Raw genomic sequence first — 24,617 nt, 5'->3', positions numbered from 1 at the left:
TCTTGGTAAACTTCTGTTAATAGTCATTAATCGCACCTCTTTGTTTTTAAAAAGTTGGGACTCTTAAAGTTCAGAACTCAGGTAGCGACAGATACCATTTTTAACAGTAACCTTGAAATACTTAAAAAATGGATTGACAAACTGGGACCAAATGAAAGTAATTGTTTAGGTAGGGAACTAACACAGTGATTTGCATAATGGCATCTTTTTTATTGTTAATTGTTTTTATTGTGAATGCATATATGGAACTTGAGAGAAATGTGTTAAGACATGTTTTGTCTTCTGACTATAAAATATTTTGAAATCTTCACAGCTTTGGATAAAATCAAAGGAAACAAAATAAAAAGTACTTGCTTTTTTTAGTATACTCCATGAATAACTATATGTTTATGGAACCATATGGACGAACATAGATCTGTATTAAGATCTCTATTTACCCTGCTTGCATGTGCCAACAATGTACATATATGTGACAATGAGCATACCCAAGTACACAGATTGTTTATTAGAGATTATACAACACAGAAAGCCTTTATTTCTGTTTGATCTGTTGAATTGCTCTATGTATTGACATTTAAAACCACTATAGTTTATATGACTGTGAGAAATACTCACAGATTGTACAGCAATTATTAATTGATAAATGGAGCCTTGTTGCTCTGCCTCAGGTTGTGTACGTGTTGATAGAATTAATCCATTCAGAAAGCACTGCATTGAGTCTCACATATATCTCACATACATAGACATTGAAACCAATAATGTTAAGTACATTTTATATTTATTGTAAGATTGTGCAGTACACTGTGGACATTTACGCTGCAGGGCAGGTATTGATGCTGACTGCCCCACTGACGAGGGATGCTTTGCTGAATCTTACAGGCCGGCGGTCTATGACGAAATTGCGCAGGCATCCAGTAAAGGAGTTGCGCAGAGTCAGGCTTGGAGGAAGTAAAGAATCTAATATTGGAAGAAAAATAAAAATGTGTGACTATTTAAATACCATATATTAAAACTAAAGAAGCTATGAAATATGAGAAGTATAAACTTATTTTTATGAGATATAAAATGGCATTTGATCACCCCTTGGGTTTTATCAGAATAAAATCTCATTGGCAGAAGGTTATTGCCTTCTTAAAGCATGTTCTTAAAGCATAGAAAAATAAAATGAAAAAATATCATCATAATAATGTTTTCAGATTACCTTTTAGAATTATACATTATGAATTTAAAATCTGAAATACCAAAATTGATTCCTTTGCTTTTTATTTTTTCAAGTGACAATATACTTGCACATAAAATACATATTTAAAAAAGATCTTTATACGCACCCTCACCCCACATCTATCTATACTGTGTATATATATATATATATATATATATATATATATATATATATATACACAACTCAGATTTACAAATTTTAGATTTACAGATTTTATTGTTACTATTGTTTAAAAAATAAACTACGGTTTGGTTTTCGTCGCACAGAAGTGAAAGAATGCTTTTTTTAAATTAGCATATATGAGCATAATTTGAAGGTGCAGTTCCTAAAACCTTGCCATAAGTGATTATTTTGCAAAAATGTTTACATTATTCAGAATATTTGCAAGGAACATCTAATTGCCACGTGGCACAATTGATATAGGTTGTTACTACCTATTCTGAAAATTATCGCTAAATGTTTTAGTGTTGTTTTTATGTTATTAAACCGTAAGAAGAATAAAACAGCACAGAAGAGCTATGTTTATTTTTGCAACACACTAGAGAATATGATTTTATTTAAGTGGAATAGTATCTCTATGGTGAGCACGGATACATCTTTGTTTGTAAAAGCTTTATCTTGCTACAAAAATACTTTCTTACATGTTTCTTTTGTATAGTTTATTTATGTAGCTCTGTTCAAATAAAGTATGACATTATGTAACTAGCCCTTACCTGGCACACCTCCAACAAACACAGGTTCTTTTAGGTCAAGGCCTTTGCTGTTAAGAGGACCCACCACATGGTTTATCTCAGAATCTACACCCAGCTGCACAACATTGGAATCTCTTATCACTGAAACAATAAGACATTGGATAATACAAAATGAAAACATGCTAGAACATAAATGAATAAATCAAGGATTAGAACAAATAGAGAGCTAATAATGAACCCAAAGTATGAAAATAGGGAGAGGCAACTTAAGAGTGGTACAATGGATGCATAGTTTTTGTATGAAGCTGGAGAGTTTGAGCAAGGGACATTTTGATGGCTCCTCTACTCGAATGTTTTTTTGTTCTTCAAGCTTTCCAGTTTCAAAAGAAATACTAATGATTTTTAATTGAACAGTAAAAACATGAATATTTTTAAGTGAAAATCTTTAAAAAATAATCAAAACTGGAGATTACAGTAAATCTGGAACAGTCACTCTTTCTTGCCAAAAGCAAAAATATTTCTTACCCTTACCAACCTGTCCTGAATTTCTTCTGGAAAACTACATATGCAAGTGTTGATAAGGAAACCCATATACATAAAAAAAAACTATATTTGTGTGTAACAACAAATACCATGTATGTATGTATTATAGACAAATTATGACATTGTAGGTATTTACACACCAGAAATCCGATGCCATTGTCCATCACACAGACCCTGTTTAGGTATGACATTGGTAGAGAACTCATAATCTGAATTTTTCACCTTCACAAAGACCTGCATGAAAACATGAGAAATATGTCACTGACAGCAATATCTCTATACATTCTGAAGACTTTCATTTCATTAGCATAGGGATTACGTATTTTGTATAAAATACCTGTCCTTGCTTCATATGCACATTTAGATAATCTCCATTGCCATTTTGGATGTGAATCAGAACTCCAGAGCTGCTTCTGGGACGCACTTCAAATACTAGGTCAAACTTCACCCCTGTGTTGAAAGACTCATCTGCAAACACACAGGAATTATGAAGTACACGACATTGACAGTTGCTATTGACTGAGAAACTGGAAATGAATACTGTCATTTACATGTATAAACCTCTCAGTGAAGTAGTACTTTAGATAGCTGAATGTTTCTAATGATGATATTATCATATAACCATATCATATCAACCCAATATACTAAAGAGTAAAAACATTGGAACGGTATCTATAGCCTATACTTTTCATTTTGTGTATGTATGGTGTTTTGACCAAAACTGAATTCCTCTATGGTTTTTCTGGACCCTTTCCCCTTGAATGGATCATACATCAAAACAGCAAGTCATTTTGTTCTGCTGTGTACACTATGTTTCTGTAAAAGATATGCTTTTGCTCAAGCATTTATGGCAAGGCCACAGACATAATACAATGTTTTCATTCTGTAGCTAATTACCAAGAATGATGTAACCTCCTTCCGATGAAATGTAGGTTCCGGATTCCATGGGACCTTCAAAACAAGGAGTCACACTGAATGATTGAGACGGGGAGGTTACAGTGTGTCCATTCAGACGCAAGTTGCTCAGGCAGCCATTGAAACTGTACACAGAGTTGATCTAAGGAAATGAAATATTTTTTTAATAAAATAAGCATGTTTGAGAGAAGAAGGATCAGTTCCAAGACCCAAGCTTGTTTGAAATTTTGGAGTCCCTAAGACATAACCCTAAGACATGGTCCCAAGTTCTTCTAACAGAACACATAGCAGAAAAGAAACCTTAGTGCCTGAGGGCAGGCCCATTTGTAAGAGGTCAGGATAGATCATTCGTAAACCTCTTCTCCAGAAGATATACTTAAAGGTATGAGGAAGCAGGAGGGGAAGAGAGAGGAAGAAAAAAAATCTTAATTCTAATACCAAATTTTATATGTCTACAACTCTATGTCTGTTATCTTGAGTTACTCTGATAATGGTAATAATATAGTATAATGCAACATTGATGACTTTCTTAAGAGTTAAAAGTTGATTACCTGTATATTCTTTATTGCTTTTCCAGGTGCCACTCCTCCTACGTAAAGAGGGGCCTCTACTTTCCACTGTGCATCAGTTGCAAAACCACTGTCTTGTAATACTCGAATGCCATTAATTATTAGTCTACCCTTGTTATTTTCACGGGTGCATATAATCTGAGGAAGAAACAAATGGTATAAAATCACTAGAAGGAACAAGCTATGTATATATATTCATGTCACATTTAGTACTTGGATTCTACGTTTTGATGTCAGGTCAAATGAAAGAGTAAAGGTTTACCAAATTCTATATCAAAATGGTTTATTCCAGATATCACATCACATTTTTTTTGAATATCAAAACATTTTGCACAATTAAGAAGATGCTTGCACCTTTGTTGGCCAAATCTATCGCTACACATATTTCAAGTAATCACCTTGTATTATTATTATTATTATTTATTATCTTTTAAGTATATATCACCAACAATTCATGCAGCGCTTAATACATTACATATATTCAAGGGGTATGACAAGACTAAGACAAACCGATGCCTTAGGTAGAGAGGGCCCAGCTCGCAAGCTTTCAATCTTGTACTTAAAAAAATCCTATTAGATCTTCACACCAGTTAAAAAAAGTAATTGAACTTACATTGTGCCACATGCCATTGTCATATTTTTCCTGGCTTGTGATTCTTAGCTTTTGCTGCCCATTGTTGAACATGTACACAAGATGGCCATCAGAGAGAAACAAACTCATAAAGTCATTCTCTTCTTTATCAGATATATAGAAAATCATTCCGTGGGATGAATATGTTTTTAAACCAAGAGACAATTCTGACCTGCAAAACATAATTAGCCATGCGGATAATCAGAATACATACATTTGACAATCGCAGATCAAAAATATATTATACAGACAAAAAAAAGGAAAATTGCTTAGGACATGAGGACTATTTTTATTTGCATAGTTTACTACAATGAAAAACTCCTTTATGACAAAACCTTTACTAATTTTTCATCAATTATAGCATATGTGGTGCTTAAACCATATCAATTTAAATACTATTTTCAAGTTTGTGACATATCTTAGTAGACCGAATAAGGTAATAAAGTAAGAAATTCTTCAGATTTAAGGGACCTATGAGTTCTAAATTGTAAAAATCCTATGAGGAATCAACTAAAATATAAAAGAGATATATTAATAGGAACTGTTGCTGACAGGAGTTTGTAAGAAATAGGAATATTTAGTAAATATTAGTAAATGATAAAGATGAAACCATATGAGAGCGATGGGCTCATTCACTTATCAACATCACAGCCTAGTTATGTAATAATAATACATTTTGTATTAATAATAATAATACATTTTAATCTATCGCACTCATATTATTGTAGTTTTGGGCACCACTAAAAGAGCTTTCAAAGAGATTTAACATATTTCTGTACATATATTGTACAGTGCATGAAATCAGGAGGTAGTAAATGCTGAGAAAAATATTTATGTGTTTCCAAAATGTAAAAGCAAGTCTCACTTGTCCGCCTTAAATTAATTCACTGGATTCTGCTACTTTAAATAAATGCCCTTCTTGTAACGGAATAAAAAAAAATCCCACTGACTACAGAAACTGAGATTTACCATGCAAAATGCATTTTAGCTCATGTCATATAATCAAATCCTGTTACACCACTCACTTTTGGTAGAACCCTTTAGGAATCTGGTTGAATTCCTGGCGGCTATTTGCTATCCCGCCAAAATGATAAGCTCCCATAACTGAAGTTGGTCTTCTAGACAGAGAGCACTGAGCATTTTCCTCCACATTATGTTCTTCTTTCAATGCCTTGGAGTCAAATATGGGCATCGGTAGCACTGTTTTGTCTTTTCTTTGCTTTAAGAAACAAAAGCAAGCATGAAAAGTAGTTGGTATCAAATTCACATAAACTACAGTGTGTCAGTGTTTCTAAAATGTGTTTAATTGTTGCACTGTCCAAAATGCTTAACTAGTTGTTTTCATTTGAGGTGTTGCCAATTCAGTCTTACTTACTCTCTTTTTTTGTCTTTCCTTGGCTTTGGAGGAATTTTTGCCTCCTCTTTTGTGAAACAAGGCCATAGGTGGGGACTCAACAGGACAGCCATGAAGAGATGCTTGGATTTTCTCTGTGTATTTCTGGAAATCTTCCACTTCTACATCTCTGTCAACTCTTTAGAGTAAAGAAAACATGGCAATCAGTAATGACTTTTACCATGAAATGGTGCTATGCATCTTCTCCTTGAAAATGCTTTGCTGGTAATATATTTGTTTTTGCCAACCATTAAGCACCATCAACATGAAATACACTTATGCCAATATGGGCATGCTTAAAAATAATTATAAAGGGTTGTCATCTTTTGATCCTTTGCTCATTGTTACCAAAAACCATAAAAGCAAAGTTCTTGTGGACATCTCAGTTTTGGGTTTCAAGACTTGGTGACCCAGAGCTACTTTGTTACACGCAACAGAGGTCACGCCATTTAACTGCTGGCCCAACAGTGTACATCTACAGAGTCTGACCGTTCCAGTTCTGTGACGACTGGATATGAATGTGCAAGTGACATCATATATTTACCCAGCTATTCAAAAGCTATGAATTTAATGTTATCAAAGAAAATATGTATATAGCATTTGGAGTACATTTAACATTATCAACACTGCTTTTAACATCTCCTCATCCAATAAGACAGCAGGGACAACATACCTGGCAAAATATGCATTACTGATACACCCTGTTAAGTTGGCCTGTGACATATCAGGAGGGGAACCACCAAAATAGAATTTTCTTGCCATGGGAGACTTGGCATCTGTTTTTTCCCTTTCTTGAAAGCTTGCATCATTCTCATCCACCATCAGTTGATACCTGCGAGCATAATACATCTCATTTTCACTTTCATACAAAGGTGACTAGCCACATGTCATGCTAACAGACAAGAACATTAAGAAACAAAAGTGTTAAGAAAGAACTCTATAGCAGTTATACTTATAGATTATTTAACTGCAACTCTGTCTCCGTCCTACCTTAATTCATTTTTTTATGGTTTTTTAATGTAACATCAGATTTGGCAGACTAATATGCCAGAAAGTGCTTGTGCTTCTGGTCTGAAGGCGTTTTTTACCTCAGTCTCCGGTGTCAAAAATATTCGTAAAACTTTCTTGTCTAAAATGGAGGCATTCTTGCACTTTGATGGGTTTATGTAGAAAAAGTGATTCAAGAGACAAGCTTTTTAAAAGTGGTTTTACCATAAAAACAAAGGGTTTCAAATTCCCATAAAACTATTTAGGAGGTTTAAATGCTACTTTCTAACCATCAATGTGTTTTGCAAGTTTTTGCAAGATTTACCTTGTTGGTGAGATCGTTGCAACAAGAAAATGACTTTGTCCATCATTGTATTGTTTATTTTTGGATTTAACTTTGATGTCTTTTATTTGTAAGACCACCGAGCCTTTATCCATGGACACAGAAAACACATCATTCTAGAACAAACATAGAAAGAATTTATATCACAATGTAATCCCCAGCATGAAGACTGCACTTTAACCATCTGCAAAATGAAAAATGTTCTTACCCCATCCAAGTGATAGAGCAGCAGGCCACTGGGCTGTAATGTCTTGAAACTAAAACCACCTTCAAAAGCATCAAAGGGAGCCAACTTATGACTGGAAGCAATGAAGCTCTGTCCATTAAAATAAGCTTTCCGGGACATCTGTAGTGACATTAAAAAGCGTATTAGTAGTTTCCAATAGAGTCTTGGAGTGCGTTTCTTAAAGGGACACTCCAGCCACACATGTGCATATGACAGCTGAGTGTAACTTAGAATCAACATTTCTTTCCCTTGCAAATGCATGTTTTCCTCAACCTTAGTCCTTGTCTTGCAGATTATGTATTTGGCTTGCATGAGAGTTCCAGTAAGCGGGGCCAGACTGATAATGACGAGGTGGCCCGGGCACTTTAAGGCCAGCGGCCACCTGGTGATGTAAGTGCAGCCGCCGGCTGCATATGATAGGTGGCATGATATGTTTTTATGCTCCCATAGTGTGCGGCTGGAAATATCCAGCCACTGGTCGCACGCTACAGCACCCGATCTGCCAGCTGTATGGTGCTGTCCGGCCTGCCATTAGGTCTAACAGGACTCCATTGTACATTTGCATAAGGCACTTCAAGCAGCCAAAACTGTAACCAAACAGACAGTGGAGGAGACCTTAAAGTACTTACAATAAAACGATAATATGGCTTTTTAATTGGTGCATTGGTGTGTCCCTTTAATACAAAACATAACCCTCTATCGTGCAGAATACTGTTATTTTGGTAAGAATTATAGTAACAACAAAGTTCAAACCATATTTTCATTTCTGTATATTTGGTTCCACATTAAAGCATTAACAAAGGTTCTGGAGAGATGTTATTTATATAGAGATATTAGCTTTGATTTACAGGACTGTATACACAACATGACAATCCATTCTGGAAATATGTACGCCAAATAAAAAAAAAAAATGGTATGATTAACTCTCACATTTTAAGTGATTTGTTACAATGATCAATATACATATGGTTAAAGATCTCAGAATGGTTTTAAATAAATCCTCATGCTCCATGTGTCCCTGTTTCATTTGTGTATCAAACAATTATTTGGTAAACATGTAGACAATTTAACTTATTGGAAATATACACTCATCACATCCCTTCACTGCTATGGAATACCGGATATAAGAGAAGGTAGCAGAGCCTCATAGTTCCTGAGAGCTCCATCTCACTGCATTGCTAGGTTCCTAACAAGTTTCAGCTGAGACAGAACCGAGTGATTCACGGTGAAGCTGTGAACATACCAGTGATTCTTCAGGGCAGCCGTAACTAATGCCAATAGTTTCTGGCTCCTCCAGCAGATTGAAATCCTTTTTCTGAAACTGGAAACCTTTCATGCATCCCTTGTAGGAAATGTCAGCAGCCAGATGACTCCTCATACTGGAGAGGATAAAGGTCACATTATCTTGTGGGCACTATGTATATCAACAAGTTTATCATCTGCAACTTTCAGTGACTATTATAGTTTAATTCATTCTTTATGCAGAATGAATATTAATGACTTTTAGCATTCATTTTCCCCCCCCAAGGCCTGGTCAATGGAGCTGATACCGGGGAGAAGCGGACAAAGACAGAAGAAAAAGAAGAGGCAAGAGAAGAAGCCTGCATTAAAGCTGCGGAGCTGCATTAAAAGAGACAGGTACACGGAAGTGGTGGGTGGAGAAGGTAGGAAAACACTGAGAGAGGGTGTGTGTCAGGGATATTCGTGAATGCATTTTTCGAGAGGCTTGGGACCTTTGAGACAGCACAGGGGAGGTAAATTTGCACTGCTCACCATCCTGAATATCCAAACCTTGACTATAGGCCATTCCCCTAATTTGAAGATTTAAATTAGGGGAGAAAAGGGTGGCCTATAATTGGAGAATATGGTAATATAAAAAAGGAAAACATTACGACTTCATATGTGATTAAATGGTTGTGACTTGATGTAATCTTACTTTCGCAGAATCTGTGATGGAGCCCCTCCAATATATATGTCAGAGAAAGGAATTGATGTCCTGTCATTGTCCACACTTTTCACATGTCTTCTGTCAACGAGTAAGATCATCTTCTTGGAATTGTGATAAATAACAGAAATCTGAAAAAAAGGAAATTGTCTGTTTTCATGTAGAGAAGTTTGTTTACACAAAATGTTTAGTTCACTGTCAAGAGGTAGGAAATAATTTTAACATTTGTTGCTAGTGCAAATACAGAGATTGTATTTATTTAAAAATGTATGTATGATGAAGACTATTGTAGCAGTTTTGTTCTAGTAAGATACATTTTCATTTTTGCTATCATCATCATTTTATGTAAAATGGGACTATTTTGTACAAATTATATACACATACACACTATATGGACAAAATGAATGGGACACCTGACTATTACACCAACAATGACTGTAATGGAGCTATAACAGTTTCTTGGAAGACTTTCCACAATATTTCGGAGTGTTTCTGTGGGAATGTTTGCACATTCATCCAGTAGAGCATTTGTGAGGTCAGGCATTGATGTTGGACAAGAAGGCCTGGCTTGCAATCTCTGTTCCAATTTATCCTAAAGGTGTTTGATGAGGTTGAGGTCAGGGCTCTGTGCAGGCCAGTCAAGTTGTTCCATACCAGACTCATCCTACCATGTCTTTATGGACCTTGCTTTGTGCACTGGGGAACAGTCATGCTGGAATAGAAAATACTATGCTTCCCCTTTTGTGTTAACAGTTTGGGAAAGGTCCTTTCCTATTCCAGCATGACTGTGCCCACAAAGCAAGGTCCATAAAGAGTTTTAAACACTGAAATAGTTCTTTATTATACTAAATACATGACTGGATGCTTGGTATTTTTTTTTAATTATTAGATATGTATTAAAAGTGTCATTTTATAAAATCAACATGTCCACTGTCCTGTGATCCTAGTTAAAATAATAAGACTGTTTAATACCATTTATCTTTGTAATACATTATGTTTGGACAGGCTTAAAAACATTTGACCATAGTATAGTAAACTGCCCACGGTCCAACTCAGGGTTTGTTGAGTAATTACAGTACCTCATGGTATTTTGCATCGTTAATTTGGAATTTCTTCATAGAATCCTCCAGAACAATAGGCCCCTGATTGAATCCAAAGTCATACAGCAGTTTTAGGAAGCCATCCTGAATCTCCAGACTGAAGAACTTGGTCTAGAAAAACAAATGAGCATTTACAAAATTATTAGTGCCAATCAACAGACACAAACTGGATATTTGGTAGCTCCCTGTTTTACAACATATACATATTAACATATTGCTATGCTTAATTGTGCTGAAAGAAATTAACCATACTCACTCCATTCACCATCAGGAAGATAAGGGCATTATCAGCTGGTGTTCTAACTTCAATATCAAAGCGTGTGACTTGGGTGAACCGACCCCTCCTTTCTATGTTCCGCACAAGAGCATAGCCAGTGCCATCAAAGAAATAGCTTGCTGCACGACTTTGGGTGAAGGCCAGCTTATTCCTAAGGCAAAATGTATGCCCATTATTGAAGATGTAGAATATAACCATGTATTGAGTGAAATATAAAACTATGGCAAAAGACCACACTAAATAGCAATTTAGATAGATCTTTACCATATTTCCCATAGTCCTGACAAAGAAAAAGGACTGTCCTATATTGGGAAACCTGGTCTGGCTTTGGTCAGTACAGCTAAGGAGTTGGATATCGTCAATGAGGACAGAAATGTATTATTCTGAGCAAGGAAGGCAGGGCCATTTTTAACTTTATGTCCGAATGTGACAATAAAGCCACTGAATAAAGGATCCAATTTCATATGCAGTCTTGGATGGACAAGTCCGTAATGACCATATACCTAATACAGTTGTGCCAGAGCTAAAGTGGACCTACATATCAAAACATACAAAATAGCCCATATCTCCTGCTTGAATTTCACATTACATATTCCTGTATTTTTTAAGGCTTTGTTATAAATTGAATTAAATACACGTAATGCAGGGAAAACAGCCAGTTATAATAGGTAAAGTATTCATATATTTTCATTAACTTGTTTGAAATTTACCATGAAAGTCATGGTACATGTGCATGGTAATGCCACTGGGAAAGTAAGTAGGACTGTCTGTACATCACATATACAGTACATTGTGTTGATATGCAGCCTGTAACATGATGTTGGTTTTAGATCCTGAGACCAGGAGAAACTGGTTAACATCTCTAAACCTCAGAGAAACCATGTGATAATCATTACCATGCCAAAAAGCACTTTGGCCAAATTTGACTCAATCTTCATGGGGTAGTCTGCTAGTTTGACGGAACGTATGTAACATTACAAATCCAACCAAAATAAACCACTCTCTCAGCTAGGATGCAACAAGTTATCCATTAATTCCGAACTGTAGCCAAGCTGAACACTTATATTAGCTACTCAGTGAATAGTATAGGTGCTGAGTGCTACTCCTCATTGACTGTTATGAGTTTGTCAATTTCATTTATGTATTTATTTTTGGTTAGTTTTGTGACTTTTGTTACTAGAAACCATCTTAACCAACATCTCTATAACATAATGAAACATTGGACATTTTCAAGAATATATTTTGGAGTAAATGACAAAATTCATAAGGACATTCTATAATGCTTTATCCTCATCAACAAAAACAAAACGATGCTACCTGGGCATAAACTATCACCTATATAGATGTTATAGAGCGAAAGACTAGAGTCTGGTGGAGTCTGTTGTCGGCCACCATTTCCAGCGCTATCCGGATCTGGTTATTTATATATAAAAATAAAGAATAGATGTCATTACCCGTCATGTAAAATGGCTGCAGTGGATTCTCCTTACCTGACACAGGGTGGTGCTGTTACCGTGTTTATGTTGTAGATGTTGTGAAAATTGTATAAACTAATCACATCGTTGTTCAGAGACGCCAGCTCCAGACAGCCAACAAAGCCTGGTAGGTTTAAACTGGCAGGGAGCTGATGAAACATCACAAGCAAGCAGATGTAAATCACATATAAACAGTGTTTGACACACAGCCTAGCATGATCACATTATTTACTAATAAAATATGCCATATCGGCGTTAGCTGTGACCTATATAACAGCTTTGTTGCTAAGCTGGCATGAGATGCATCAGTAATAGTTGCAGTGCCAGCAACTGCACGATTTAAATGATGTTTTACCACTTAAAAACATTTACTTAGCTTGTAATTGTTTTATTATATAAAGAAATACCCTGGTATGTTTTTCTAAAGGCTGAAAGCAATTTACTGTAAATGATGCATCATGTATTTTAAACAGCATACAGCGGGATAGTAATTCTGGCTGTACATTTATACTACAGAATTCAGCGCATTATTTCAATCGTTTGCACATGTTCCCATTTTTATTTAGAAAGTCAATCAGGGGAACACTTATTTTCAAATTCCTGGAAATGGAGACTTACTGACTGTTTCTTGGAATTCTGGTGAGGAATTTCTAGTTATTTTTTTGTAATCAAACAAATAATTGAGAACAAAAGATTGTATTCACCCCCCAAAAAATAATCTAAGCATAAAAATACCAAAAATACTTTGGACGTTATGTACAAAAAAGGATTCTGGTGTATAGTTTTGAAAAGTGATTTTATCACTGTAGCTTCCAGTGAAGTGATCCAACCAAGGGCATTGCAAAGAAGGGACAATTATTTTAATATTCTGGTGTGGTATTAAGGTTTTATTTTGTGATGTAGTATTAAATACACAATTTCAAGGCAAGATGAACAAAGTTCCCTGTGGCCAGGCCAAAAGTCCAGAAGATATATTACTTAGGCCCTGTATAACGCTGATGTTAAAGATAAATGGGGTAGAATGATATCAACCCTTTGCTTTTGTTATAGCAATCTCCATAGCTTTGCCAAGTTATAGGTATTTATATAACCCTAGCTTTATGATCTTTAGAAGTTGTATATTGTTGAACTGGTAAAGACTCAGCTGTGCCAAAAATTTCAATAATGGGACTTTAATCACATGAAAGGTGGTTTCATTTAATTCATTAGTCCATTTAACAGATACTATTGTGGCTGTTTACACATTTGTACACTTACATTAAAATCCGCAGGCACTCCTCCAACTAGTAGCACGGTGTTGGCAGGGTCTAGGTCCAACAGAGAATCGCTTCCTGGAGCTTCACCCTTCTTAATGAATTTTTCCTCTGCTGTGCTACTTGGGCTAGGGACAGTTAAAAGCACCTTGCCGTGCCGTCCAAGCCTATGGACAGATTAGAGAGATTTAAAAACAAGTACTGAGCAACACCAAACAGTTGTGAAAAGTGAACCTTGACTAAAAACATCTATTGATTTATACATTATATACTTATTTGGCTGGCAGAAGGTACAGGTCAAATAATCTGCACTTTTTTTGTGGCAGCCGATGGCACTAAAGCTGCTTTTGGTTATAATTTGGTTGAGGTAGAGGATTAGTTAGACTAACAGATGTTGCTTATCTTTGGCATAAAGTTATACAGATTTTTGTAAAATGTTAATTTTGTACCTTGTCAGTGACATGGAGGTAAGTCCAAGCCATCACACCATGCCATGTATTTAAATATATTAGTGAATTATTACAAATATAGACTTATGTTCAGGCTCATATAAAATGACTCATTTATTAGTAATACCCATTCAGGAGATCTTCTGAATGAGAACATACTGTATAACATGGAGAAGCCCAATTGTATTGGTTAGGTCCAGTCTTGCTGCCTCATGCAGCCCTATGCCAGCAAGCATGCATAAGGAAAACACGCTAGAAAACCTAGCTCATCGGCTTTACACAAGGGTAGTGAAGAGCAGAGTGTACAGAGCACATGTGCACAGCTCCAGTCCCCAAGGGCGACACACAGGTCACAGTTTTGGAAATTACAACTTCAGCACAGATATTTCAATTAAAAATCAATTATACTTCTTGTTTTCAGGCTAGGATACACATAACTAAGAAAAACTAGAGTTGTGCATCCCTGATATAGCACCATTGGGTCCCTTTGGACCTGGATGTTGCACTGTATCCTATGTAGTTAGTTATCTGAGTACAAAGCATTTTCAAATATGCAGCGATCTTACATCATAAATGTTTTTGGCTCGATAAATTACCTTTCAAGCTTGATTAGACTAAAATAACTTGGCCAGGTGCTGACAGGCTTGGAGTCCAGGGGAATCTCAACATCTCCACTACCCAGGTTGTATATGTATACCAGATTGTTGCTTTTAATTGCAAGTCCCATGTAGTCGGATTTGCCCTGAAATAAGGAAACAGATGAATCTTACATTATCATGGGACATTCAGACTGCTAGCTACAGTTACATACTCAGCATATTAAAGATAAATATATCATCAATGCTTTCTTTAAAATAAAATTGACGAGTTGCATAACATCCTCTGCCTCTGGTGGAAATGCCCCAAACTAAAACAATTCTGCACACAAATAGATCATCTTCTCAAGAAGATTTTGCACCTGATTATCACTCCTGCGCTTGGTCTCTCAGGCGTTAACCTGGAGGAAGCTCCCCATAGGGTATCAAAGCTACTTGTTCATATTATGTTAACAGAAAAAAACTGCAATTACCAGAAAATGAGTAAATCTGGGTAACATGGCCTGTAAGCATCTAGAGGGGCACAATTTACAATACAGAATTTGAGTGACTAGAGAGCAAGACCTTTAATAGCAGAAGTAAAGGTGTATGCCGACTGTTTGCTTCTGTACGACAAATATCTTTCATATACTTTCAAACTTTGACTTCCTTTTTATGTTGAACATCGACATAATTGAATATTTTTTTTCTTTCTCATTTTTATTTAATTGTTTACGCCTATGTTCTGTTGTCATAGCACAGTGTAAACCTTTAGGTGATATGACTACGGTAGTTGTGACATACTCGTGTATAATTTAAACATTTAATAAAAATAATCTGTTTAGTTGTCTTAGATTACGCAGTATGTTTAATATTGCTGTATAGTGCTCTCTGGACTGTATATCCTTTTTCCTGTTTACATAATTGATTAACACTGTATGCCTGGCCATTTTTAAGAACATTAGAGCATAGGTAGAAAACATAACGTACTTGTTTCAATGTAAAAAACTGACTTAGCTTATATCTCCTTTCCTGGAAGCTAACCCAACCTAAATGTACCTTTTAGAATATAGGTATATAGAGCAGAGTATTAAGGTTTAAACATCTGATCGCCTAATTGAGCATGTTTATGTGGCCTTGCTTAATTACCTCCCAACTGTTCACCAAGGCAGCAGAGAAACATTATCAGAGTAAAGTTTTCATTACACATACTAGACACTTACGTTTTTATTTCCTAAATACATGATAAATCTGTCTTGTGGCTGGTTCTGGTGTGCAGCTGGGTTAATGTACAAGCTTATTGATGAATATGCCTTGAGATCAGCCATATCTGTTTTCAGATTCACATCCACAGCTGAATTCCCTGCGAACTTCATAGACACTTGGACCTGGTGGTGAAATACAAACAAAAGTCGACTTGGTTCTCATATGTAGTCAAATTCTATGTCCTATCAGAAACATGCTGAAAAATGTCAAATTCAGTTGTTCACAGAACATAGGCTCATATTACATGCATGTAGTGAAAATAATATAATTGTGATGTATTCATTTTGATATTGGTTTGCACTAATATAATACTGTGCAATCAATGCTTTCTTTCTATTTTTATATGAGCAAATACACATGCTCTATGTTTAATTCTCTTATTTCCATTGTTTTATACGTAAAATTGATTTCATACATTTATTTGATGTATTTCTTCTTTTTTGGTGTCACCGGATAGGCATCGTTAACAGGAATACACATAACAGGTAATAAACAAAAATATACATCATTGCACAGTGTGACAGCTTGTATGGATTGAGTAACACGAGCAATGAGACAGGGTCATCTTTGGAGATGGTAAGGTTATAACAGCACATGTTACTTCTCAGTCATCATCATGACATGTGCCATGCAGAATAACAATGACTATAACAACAGAATAATAATAAAAACATCATATAGTTTGCTGGCTGGTTAGCTCGTCACACTTTGCAGTTAAAATACAAGGAAGACTGATCAGTGTAAAGAATATTCTACAGGGACTCCCTATCGTATTCGTTAAGAATTGCCCGATTATGAGATGACCCTCCAAACCTTGGATCTTAATGAAAGAAAAAAGAAAAAGCCTGAATATAAGATGACCCTATTGGAAATAAGATTAAAACCACTCACTTATATGCACACTTACACTCCTCCACACACCCGTACTGTATGTATACTTACACATACACACATTTGTGTAAGCAAAGGATGTGCAGGAGTGGTGATAATAAAGTTCTTGTAAGAGCTAGGAAGCAGCTATTGACGGCGGTACCCTCTCGGGGTACAGGGCGTTCCATCAAAGCTCAGTCATAGGAGCCCTGGCGAAAGCGTCGGGTAGCAGGAGAGGTTGTCTATGCGCATTGCGCGATATAGGGTGTATAAGGAATATCAGGGTGCAGAGTGGCAAATAGGGGGTATAAGGCATACCAGGGGGGGGCAGAATGGCAAATAGGGGGTATAAGGCATTTCTGGGGGGCAGAGTGGCAAACAGGGGGGTATGAGGCATATCTGGGGGGCAGAGTAGCAAGCCGTGGGGCAGATGTGCATGACTGGGGGCAGATGTGCATAACTGGGGGGGGCAGGTTGGAAAATAAAAGTAAATAAAAACAAGAAATGCATTTTTCTCAATCATAATTACTAGTTAACCTTTTTTTCCTAAAGGGTAGTCTTATATTCAGGCTTTTTCTTTTTCCTAAATTAATATTCACATTTTGGGGGGGGTCGTCTTATAATCAGGGTCATCTTATAACCAAGCAAATACGGTACATCTGTACAATCTAAACTGTGGAATTAGACTGAAATAACCCCTAAGTTAATTACTTATTTGCATAGAATAATTTCGATATCTTCCTTACCTTACTGGCCACACTTCTTGTCTGTGCAATCAGCTCCCGGATGCGACTTATACTAGATGAAATGTTGTTTGAAGGCCATTTGTATTCCACAGTGCGCAGCTTATTCAGCAACAAGGGGACCACTTGTGTTAGGTTCTTCACTGAAATATGAATTAAAAGGAAATAGTTTTATCACTCTGCAGGGTATTCAGCTAATCATTATTCTATACGACACATTTTATTGGAGTCTGCTGCAGCAACAGCTTAAAATCTATATCAAAAGAGCAGCAACAGCAACAATATTTTATAAAGACTGTGTATGTAAGCTCATAAGCTTTATTATTAACATCAACAATAAAAGAAAGTTGTTACATCTGTAAATGCTTTGAAGGAGATTTAACAATATGGCGAGTCATTGGGAATATATCTAGAAGTTGATTAAGAATTAAATAAGATTTACAATTTAATGAGGACCTAAAGTCTCCCTGATGCTGTGAACAACCACAAATGTGCTTGTCCAAGCAGTAGTGGTACTCAACATGAGGTAATCAAGACATATATCAGTTGAATTAAAAAAAAAAGTTATAGAAGTCCCACTTGTGTTTCAAAACGGTTAGAGGGACACATACTTTAGGGCAGGGCCGGCCGAAGACTTAACGCCGCCTGGGGCGAAGTTTAAAACGCCGCCCCCCCCCCCCCCGCCGACGTCGGGGGGGGGCATTTTAAACTTCGCCGACGCCATAATCTACGATTCCCCCCCCCGGTACTTACCTTTAAACAGTCCTGCGGCGAGTCTCCCTGCTCTGCCACGGTGCCGGCTTGTAATGCTGAGCGCCGGAAATTGACGTCACTTCCGGCGCTCTGCATTACAAGCCGGCACCGGGACCGAACAGGGAGACTCGCCGCAGAGGAGAGAGAGAGAGGGGCGCCGAGCGGGTAAGCGAAAACCACTCGGTGCCCCTCTCTCTCTCCTCCGCTTCAAAAGTGCCGCCCCTTCTAAAGTGCTGCCTGGGGCAATTGCGGTAAGGGATACAAATACCACCCAGTTTTTGAATGACTCCCATGAAAAAGCAGACCCAAGTGGATGGAGTTTGCATTGCATCCTCCATTTAGTTGAATGGAAGGTACTTACCAGCTTCTCCTGCTGAGTTTACAACTGTGTTGTATGCAGAAGTATCATAGTCCGAAGTGTTAAGATTTTGTGCCCAAATATGTGCATATTGTGACATTGGACCAGTCACTTTAGACACCATATCAGTGATGTTCAAAGCTTCTTCTGCCATTAGTTTAGACATTTCTAACCTCTTTCTGGTGGCATCTGTCAAACACATTAAAAGTAGTGTAAATATACCTTTCAGCGCTATGAACATTTATTAAGCATGAAGCAATCAGAGAATGAAAATATATCTATGCATAGTGTATAAGTTGGAGTATAAGTCAGTCAAGACTGCAGGTTCTTCTCAGGTATGGGGCTGTACACATTTACTAATAGTCTGCTGGCAAGTCCTGTATTATTATTATTGGGGAGGCTGTGCGGTTTGCAGGCAAGTGCGTACAAGAAGGGACATTTATAGACTAGGGTACTGGACACCTTAGTGTAGGCCCTGGAGCACAGAGAAAAATGTTGGGTGGCACTGGATCAGGGGGCACTCCGTACACAGCCCCTGCGGGTTGTCAATACTTTACTTTATACATATCATTTTTACATCTGATATGAACTTTACTGTCCATGACTGTTACATTTGTTTCACTCTTAGAATATCTTAGTGTGTTTTGAATAATGGTATTAATAAAACACGTTCTGGTGTGTAGAGAACGAAAATTCCCAGTACTAAAACAAATAATAAAATAAAAAAGCAATATCTACTTACCATCTTCTGCCTTTTCAAGCTGATTAATAGCATTGGCCAATTTTTCATTTAAAGCATTTTTCCTGTACATGGCAGCATCAACACGCTGCTTGGTCTCGGTTACACCTAATTCACTGCCTTTGAACAAATGAAAACAGGATATTATCATTCGATACATGCTGTTTTAAAGGGGTGATTGAGCAGTTTATCAAAGTGGGGAATGTGGCACCCCTGCATTAATGTTAAATTCCTTCCTTGTGTTGGAACCTACATTACGTCAATGCACCAAATTCTAAATTTATTCTTGGCCTGACAATCAGTTTTGATTATTTGATGCAATTAGGGATGAATTTTACATAAGTCCTTTTTTTCTGCAGGGGCATTTGTAAAGTAAAGCCAGGCATTGGCTTGAGTGTGACCCTACTGAGTCAACAGTTGAATTTGATGGGATGTAAGAGTAGCTGGGACCCTACTAACTCAAGCGCAACTGAAAACGAACACAACCGAAAGCAATGGGGAGTTCAACAAAGCTGGCCTCTGGTTGACCCAAGTTTTAGTCTACCCTACTCATTAGCCACAATTTGTTAAAAAAAGAACGATGCATTTAAAAGGCACGGAAAATTGCAAGACTGAGGAAAGGAGACACCAACTTACTCATTTTAGAAGATAGTTGCAACTCCTTTGCTTGTGAGAGGAGTCGATCACTCCCAACTTTATGGTAATTTATCTGGTTGTCAATTCCATCCACGGCCTTCAAACATAATCAATGAAGATACATTAACCACGAAATATCCAATAGTTTTGTGATATGTCTGTTACATGGAAGCACTGGAATTTACTACTTGCTTTACACGAATACAATTACATTGTAAAAAATATTGAAAGCCACACATCACAATCCCATTGAATGCTATGATTTCAACACTGCAAGTGAATAGATGAAGTAGCACCTGGATAAAATGATTTGTTAAAAACATTTATCCTGTGTGCATTTACCTTTGCACCAAATAACGCAGTGTTATTTATTGTAGGTTGATGAAACAGATATTAAGGGAAAAATCAACCTCTCCCTACATATTTCCATTTCTATAAGAAAATTCTACCATGCAGAGACACATGCAGGTTGCACTGTATTCACTTCCAACATGGGATGCAAAACTTCTTGAGAGATGGACCCTATTCCAGTGATGGTTTATAACAGATTGGTTGATACGCGATAGTAAGAGTGGGCTTGGTTTCTATATGTATTGTCAGTATTGCATTTCCACTAATTATAACTCTAATGATGTTATGTACTGACTCAAGCAATGTGTTCCATTGTTACTCTGTCTAAATAAATAATGGAATAAGCAAAATAGAAGAACTGAACGGCCAATAATTGCCAGGGAATACATCTCTCACCCCAATTGGATTATTATTGTGTGCTGAAGGGTATAATGTGTACTGCTCTCATTACATTATTAAGACTTGGGTACGATCTACGAAGGGAAATGAGCTGTTCGGTCTCTTGGCCTAATAACAACACAACATGACCTAAGGTTAGTATACTGGGCCTAATCCCGTGCACTCACATGATCCAAAAGATTGAAACAGATTGTCAACAGATACAATTTGTGTTAATACATTCTAACATGTTGTTCTTAGTAGCCACATACAAAGCAACAAACATGTGGAAAGAGGGGGCTCATATGAAACTGGGTGAGAAAACTAAAGGTGTTCTTATTTGTATATGTTTGCCAAACACTACTGTTTATTATTTAATATTTTATATGATAAAAAGGCTGTAAATCTTCAACTGCAAAAATGTAGGCCACGTAACACAGGAGCTAATGCTGGGTCACATAACTTGTGAACCATAAGCTCACAGGAGCGAGGCTAACTCTTGACTACTGCTGGGCTTCATGTGTGTAATCCACAAGAGAGGAAGGGGCTCAGAGGAGTGTGACAGAGGCACAGGAACAGGGGAATAGAGTAGAGGCATCAGGGATGGTGGGACGGTAGATACATCAGGAAAAGGGTAGAAGAGCAGAGACACTGGGACAGAGGAGACAGGGGAGAGGCACTGGAACAGAGTAGTGGGGAAGATACACAGAGATAGGGGAGACAAGAGGAAGAGGGCCAATGGACACAAAGACCAGAGATAAAGGGAGAATTAAGTGATTTGGAAACAAACAATGCAACCCTGTGTATTTCCCAACTGCTTCCTTATTAATGGAATCATACAGATCAATGTGCCCTTTATTCTGAAAAAATATGGTACATGTCTAAATATGTCTAGCAGAGATGCCTCATTGTAATTTGATCTGATTATATAGAAGAACATTGTGACTTACATCATTAACTCTTTCAGCAATATTCAGAGCCATTGCCGCTGTCTCATTGGCATCTTCAACAAAATTTACAATCCTTTCATACACATTGGAGGCATTAATGGCTTTTTGAACTAGACCGTTTGTGTCAACATCGTTTAAATTGCTGCAAACAAATCATGAAGATGCAAACATTAGGGCACAAGAAACGAAGGATCTTTACCTCTTTAACATAATGGGACATAAGCAATTAAGGTATATATGTCTTAATACATTTGTGGTCATTTAAGTTGGCTGTAAAATCAATTTCTATGTTTCTATGAGCAGTTTCTCATTTAATGATATCTGAGCATCCAATCTGTGGCTTTTTGCACTTGTATATCACATCTGGTATGCCTTTCCATTTTTTCTTGTCTATTTTGTTGACATAAATGAATGGAAAATAATTAAAAGGAATATGGACATGACACTGAATGAAATAATCTAACAAAGTTTACCTTGTAAGTCCATCTGCTTCCCTTTGAAGTTGAAGTGCATGGTTGACTGCCTGCTGAACAATATCGGAAACATCCTTACTTAAATTTGCAAGTTTCTCTTGGAGCCCTTTGTTCGCACCATCTATTTCTGCATGGTGTCCAGACATGTTCTAGAGTTAAAAAATCAAAATCAAGAGGTTTACAGTGTGGAATACAGACATACTACAAACAATCACCTAAGCACAAAGATTGTTCTTTGTAGTAACGTAACATTTTTGCTTATAGAATCAAACCCAAATGAAACACAAATCAGTCTATTAGTAGGGACTTGTGAAGCTTCAATTTTGGACCATCACTACGTCTCCATCTGTAGTTCTGTGGTATACTAAAATGCAAGAGGTGTAACTATGGAGCCACAGAAGGGAACTGGCACTGGAGTCAGAAGGGGCTCCTTCTACCAATGTTCCTCTTTCTTGGTGGTCTAGCGCTATGACTCCCAACCAAGCCCTCCAAGGCACACAAACAGGGCAGAGTTTATTTATTAGCACTATTTTAACTCCAATAGGGGGATTCATAAAATCTGAACTGTAGATGTGCCTTGAGGACTAGATCTCCTGCTTTATAGGAGATCTGGCCTTGCCCAGACCCTCATTTCTGGTACATGAAGCCACAGGAGAAAGAAGTATCTGTGTAATTTTTAAGGAATGCAGATGCACCACCGCCACTGGCATAAAAACAAAGGTGATGGCAAAAATCAGTGGGCAGTTCCTTGTAAATCTGTCCCTTCAATGCTTTATTCTGCTACTGCCATCTATAAACTAACACGTCCTTAAAATATAATATCTGAACACTCCAAAAATGTAAGTGTATATGACCACATCATCAACAAAATACAGATTTGGCAAAGACTCAGTAATAATGTGCAATCATGGAATTTTACTTGGCTTAAATGGTTTTAATTCTCTTTGGTTAAAATTACCTTAATCATATCCTGAATATCTGCAATAGTTATGTATGAATCATCCAAGATCATTCTACCCTCTCTTAGTGTGGAATTAGTAGATTCTGCAGCTTCATTCACATTCTGTAACTGAACCTAGGTGGAGAAAAAAGGATTTATCCAATGAGATATTCGCACAAGATATAAAGTATACAGTAATTGTATTATCCCTACCACTAGACATTCACAAAGCTTTAACTCTCTATAACCTCAAAAGCAATCTACAGGAACACCTTTGAAACTACCTGTTAAATTTAGTTGTGTTCCAGTTATTGCAATCCAATGTCTTGAGTATGGCCAGGGTCTTATCATACAATGAATGCTATATAAAAAATGTCCACGAAATGTTCCCTATGTGTCACACATCCCATAAACATAATAGTGATTCTTAAATAAAAAACAAAACAAATGCAATTCAATGTTTTACTTTTTGTGTTTTCTTTTTTGATGCCTGGAAATAAACATACTGCTCCATTATCCAATTTTATATAGTTTAAGGACAAATACGAAAAAAGAAAATTTCTAGCTAAATATCCAATCTTTCTAGATAACTAGATGTGAATAAACAGAAATCTGCCGAGATCTGACAATGAATATGATTGCACTAAATTACGTCTATATTCTCTAGGTTCCTTTCAGCTAGAACATAATGTCCCGATTTTACTTCATTCGATGACGGGCACTGAACAAAGTTTCACTAAATGGAATCAAACAAGTTGGAAGCTTTAATAATCTTTTTGTGAATCAGTAATTGCAGCCCAATTGCTGAATGAGGATTTCAAAAACTTAGGTAAAGAAATAGTCTTGAGATTTTCAAATATAAAATAATAATAAGAAGAATAACAAATAGATATAGTGTTATATATGTGTTCATTTACTAGAGTTTGCTGTATATAAACTCCTGTATGGTTCAAATAGTCATAAAAAAGTGTCTCATGTTTGTTTAATCACACAAAACGTTTGTTACACAGCTATATCTTCTAACAATGCAATAGATTTTCTGAAGCCTTGTTAGAATATATGCAACCTTAATTTGTAGAAAAAAACGGAATATATCTTACAGCATATGTTTGGAGCCTAGCGATATTTTCTGTGTTAGCGTCTGTTGTTTTTCCAACATGCTCCCGAGCTTTGTCCAGTGCTTCTTGGAGATCTTGAATCTTTTCGTTATATCTTGCAATAGGCTCCAGTATGTCAGGAAACAGAGCCAGTGTATTGTTTTGTACTTGCTGCCAGTCTTCCAGAACTTCACTTAATACTGAAACATCAGGACATCACCATTAAAATTATGCTGATTGCAACAAACAACCAAGCTGCAGATTTTAAATATGGTCAAATCGCCTTCCTTGTGCAAGCAGGTTATTTACTACATTCCGCTGCTTCCATAGATATCATTTTGCCATACATCTACAATAGAGTTGTCTAATTGGCGACATGCACCTGTTGTGGACCCTATACAGCTTTCTGTATAGCCATTATAAACACTCATAGGCTCTACTGCATTATAAAACCAATGCGTTTTAATG

General features: G+C 36.7%; 1 protein-coding gene across 1 annotated transcript in view; it reads right to left on the bottom strand.

Moving 5' to 3' along the window:
• Nucleotides 1-761: 761 nt before the first annotated feature.
• Nucleotides 762-24,617, bottom strand: part of LAMA4 (laminin subunit alpha 4) — a 51,390-nt gene continuing 27,534 nt past the window's right edge. The window contains exons 13-40 of the mRNA XM_053459014.1: nucleotides 24,153-24,349; nucleotides 23,071-23,187; nucleotides 22,113-22,261; nucleotides 21,640-21,781; nucleotides 19,961-20,057; nucleotides 19,328-19,444; nucleotides 18,589-18,774; nucleotides 17,478-17,617; nucleotides 15,819-15,983; nucleotides 14,617-14,762; nucleotides 13,576-13,738; nucleotides 12,334-12,467; nucleotides 10,823-10,994; nucleotides 10,546-10,677; nucleotides 9,458-9,597; nucleotides 8,765-8,900; nucleotides 7,504-7,641; nucleotides 7,278-7,411; nucleotides 6,639-6,797; nucleotides 5,948-6,104; nucleotides 5,598-5,791; nucleotides 4,555-4,744; nucleotides 3,924-4,079; nucleotides 3,355-3,514; nucleotides 2,795-2,925; nucleotides 2,598-2,691; nucleotides 1,936-2,055; nucleotides 762-957 (exon numbers count right to left, since the gene is read on the bottom strand). Of these exons, the coding sequence (XP_053314989.1) occupies nucleotides 812-957; nucleotides 1,936-2,055; nucleotides 2,598-2,691; nucleotides 2,795-2,925; nucleotides 3,355-3,514; nucleotides 3,924-4,079; nucleotides 4,555-4,744; nucleotides 5,598-5,791; nucleotides 5,948-6,104; nucleotides 6,639-6,797; nucleotides 7,278-7,411; nucleotides 7,504-7,641; nucleotides 8,765-8,900; nucleotides 9,458-9,597; nucleotides 10,546-10,677; nucleotides 10,823-10,994; nucleotides 12,334-12,467; nucleotides 13,576-13,738; nucleotides 14,617-14,762; nucleotides 15,819-15,983; nucleotides 17,478-17,617; nucleotides 18,589-18,774; nucleotides 19,328-19,444; nucleotides 19,961-20,057; nucleotides 21,640-21,781; nucleotides 22,113-22,261; nucleotides 23,071-23,187; nucleotides 24,153-24,349 (4,112 nt within the window). The 3' untranslated portion in view covers nucleotides 762-811. The remainder of the gene's footprint in view (nucleotides 958-1,935; nucleotides 2,056-2,597; nucleotides 2,692-2,794; nucleotides 2,926-3,354; nucleotides 3,515-3,923; nucleotides 4,080-4,554; nucleotides 4,745-5,597; nucleotides 5,792-5,947; nucleotides 6,105-6,638; nucleotides 6,798-7,277; nucleotides 7,412-7,503; nucleotides 7,642-8,764; nucleotides 8,901-9,457; nucleotides 9,598-10,545; nucleotides 10,678-10,822; nucleotides 10,995-12,333; nucleotides 12,468-13,575; nucleotides 13,739-14,616; nucleotides 14,763-15,818; nucleotides 15,984-17,477; nucleotides 17,618-18,588; nucleotides 18,775-19,327; nucleotides 19,445-19,960; nucleotides 20,058-21,639; nucleotides 21,782-22,112; nucleotides 22,262-23,070; nucleotides 23,188-24,152; nucleotides 24,350-24,617) is intronic.

This window comes from Spea bombifrons, chromosome 3, assembly GCF_027358695.1.
Source record: "Spea bombifrons isolate aSpeBom1 chromosome 3, aSpeBom1.2.pri, whole genome shotgun sequence".
Lineage (NCBI taxonomy): Eukaryota > Metazoa > Chordata > Amphibia > Anura > Pelobatidae > Spea > Spea bombifrons.
The sequence above is the reverse complement of the archived record's forward strand: the minus strand, read 5'-3'. Positions and strand labels throughout refer to the sequence as shown.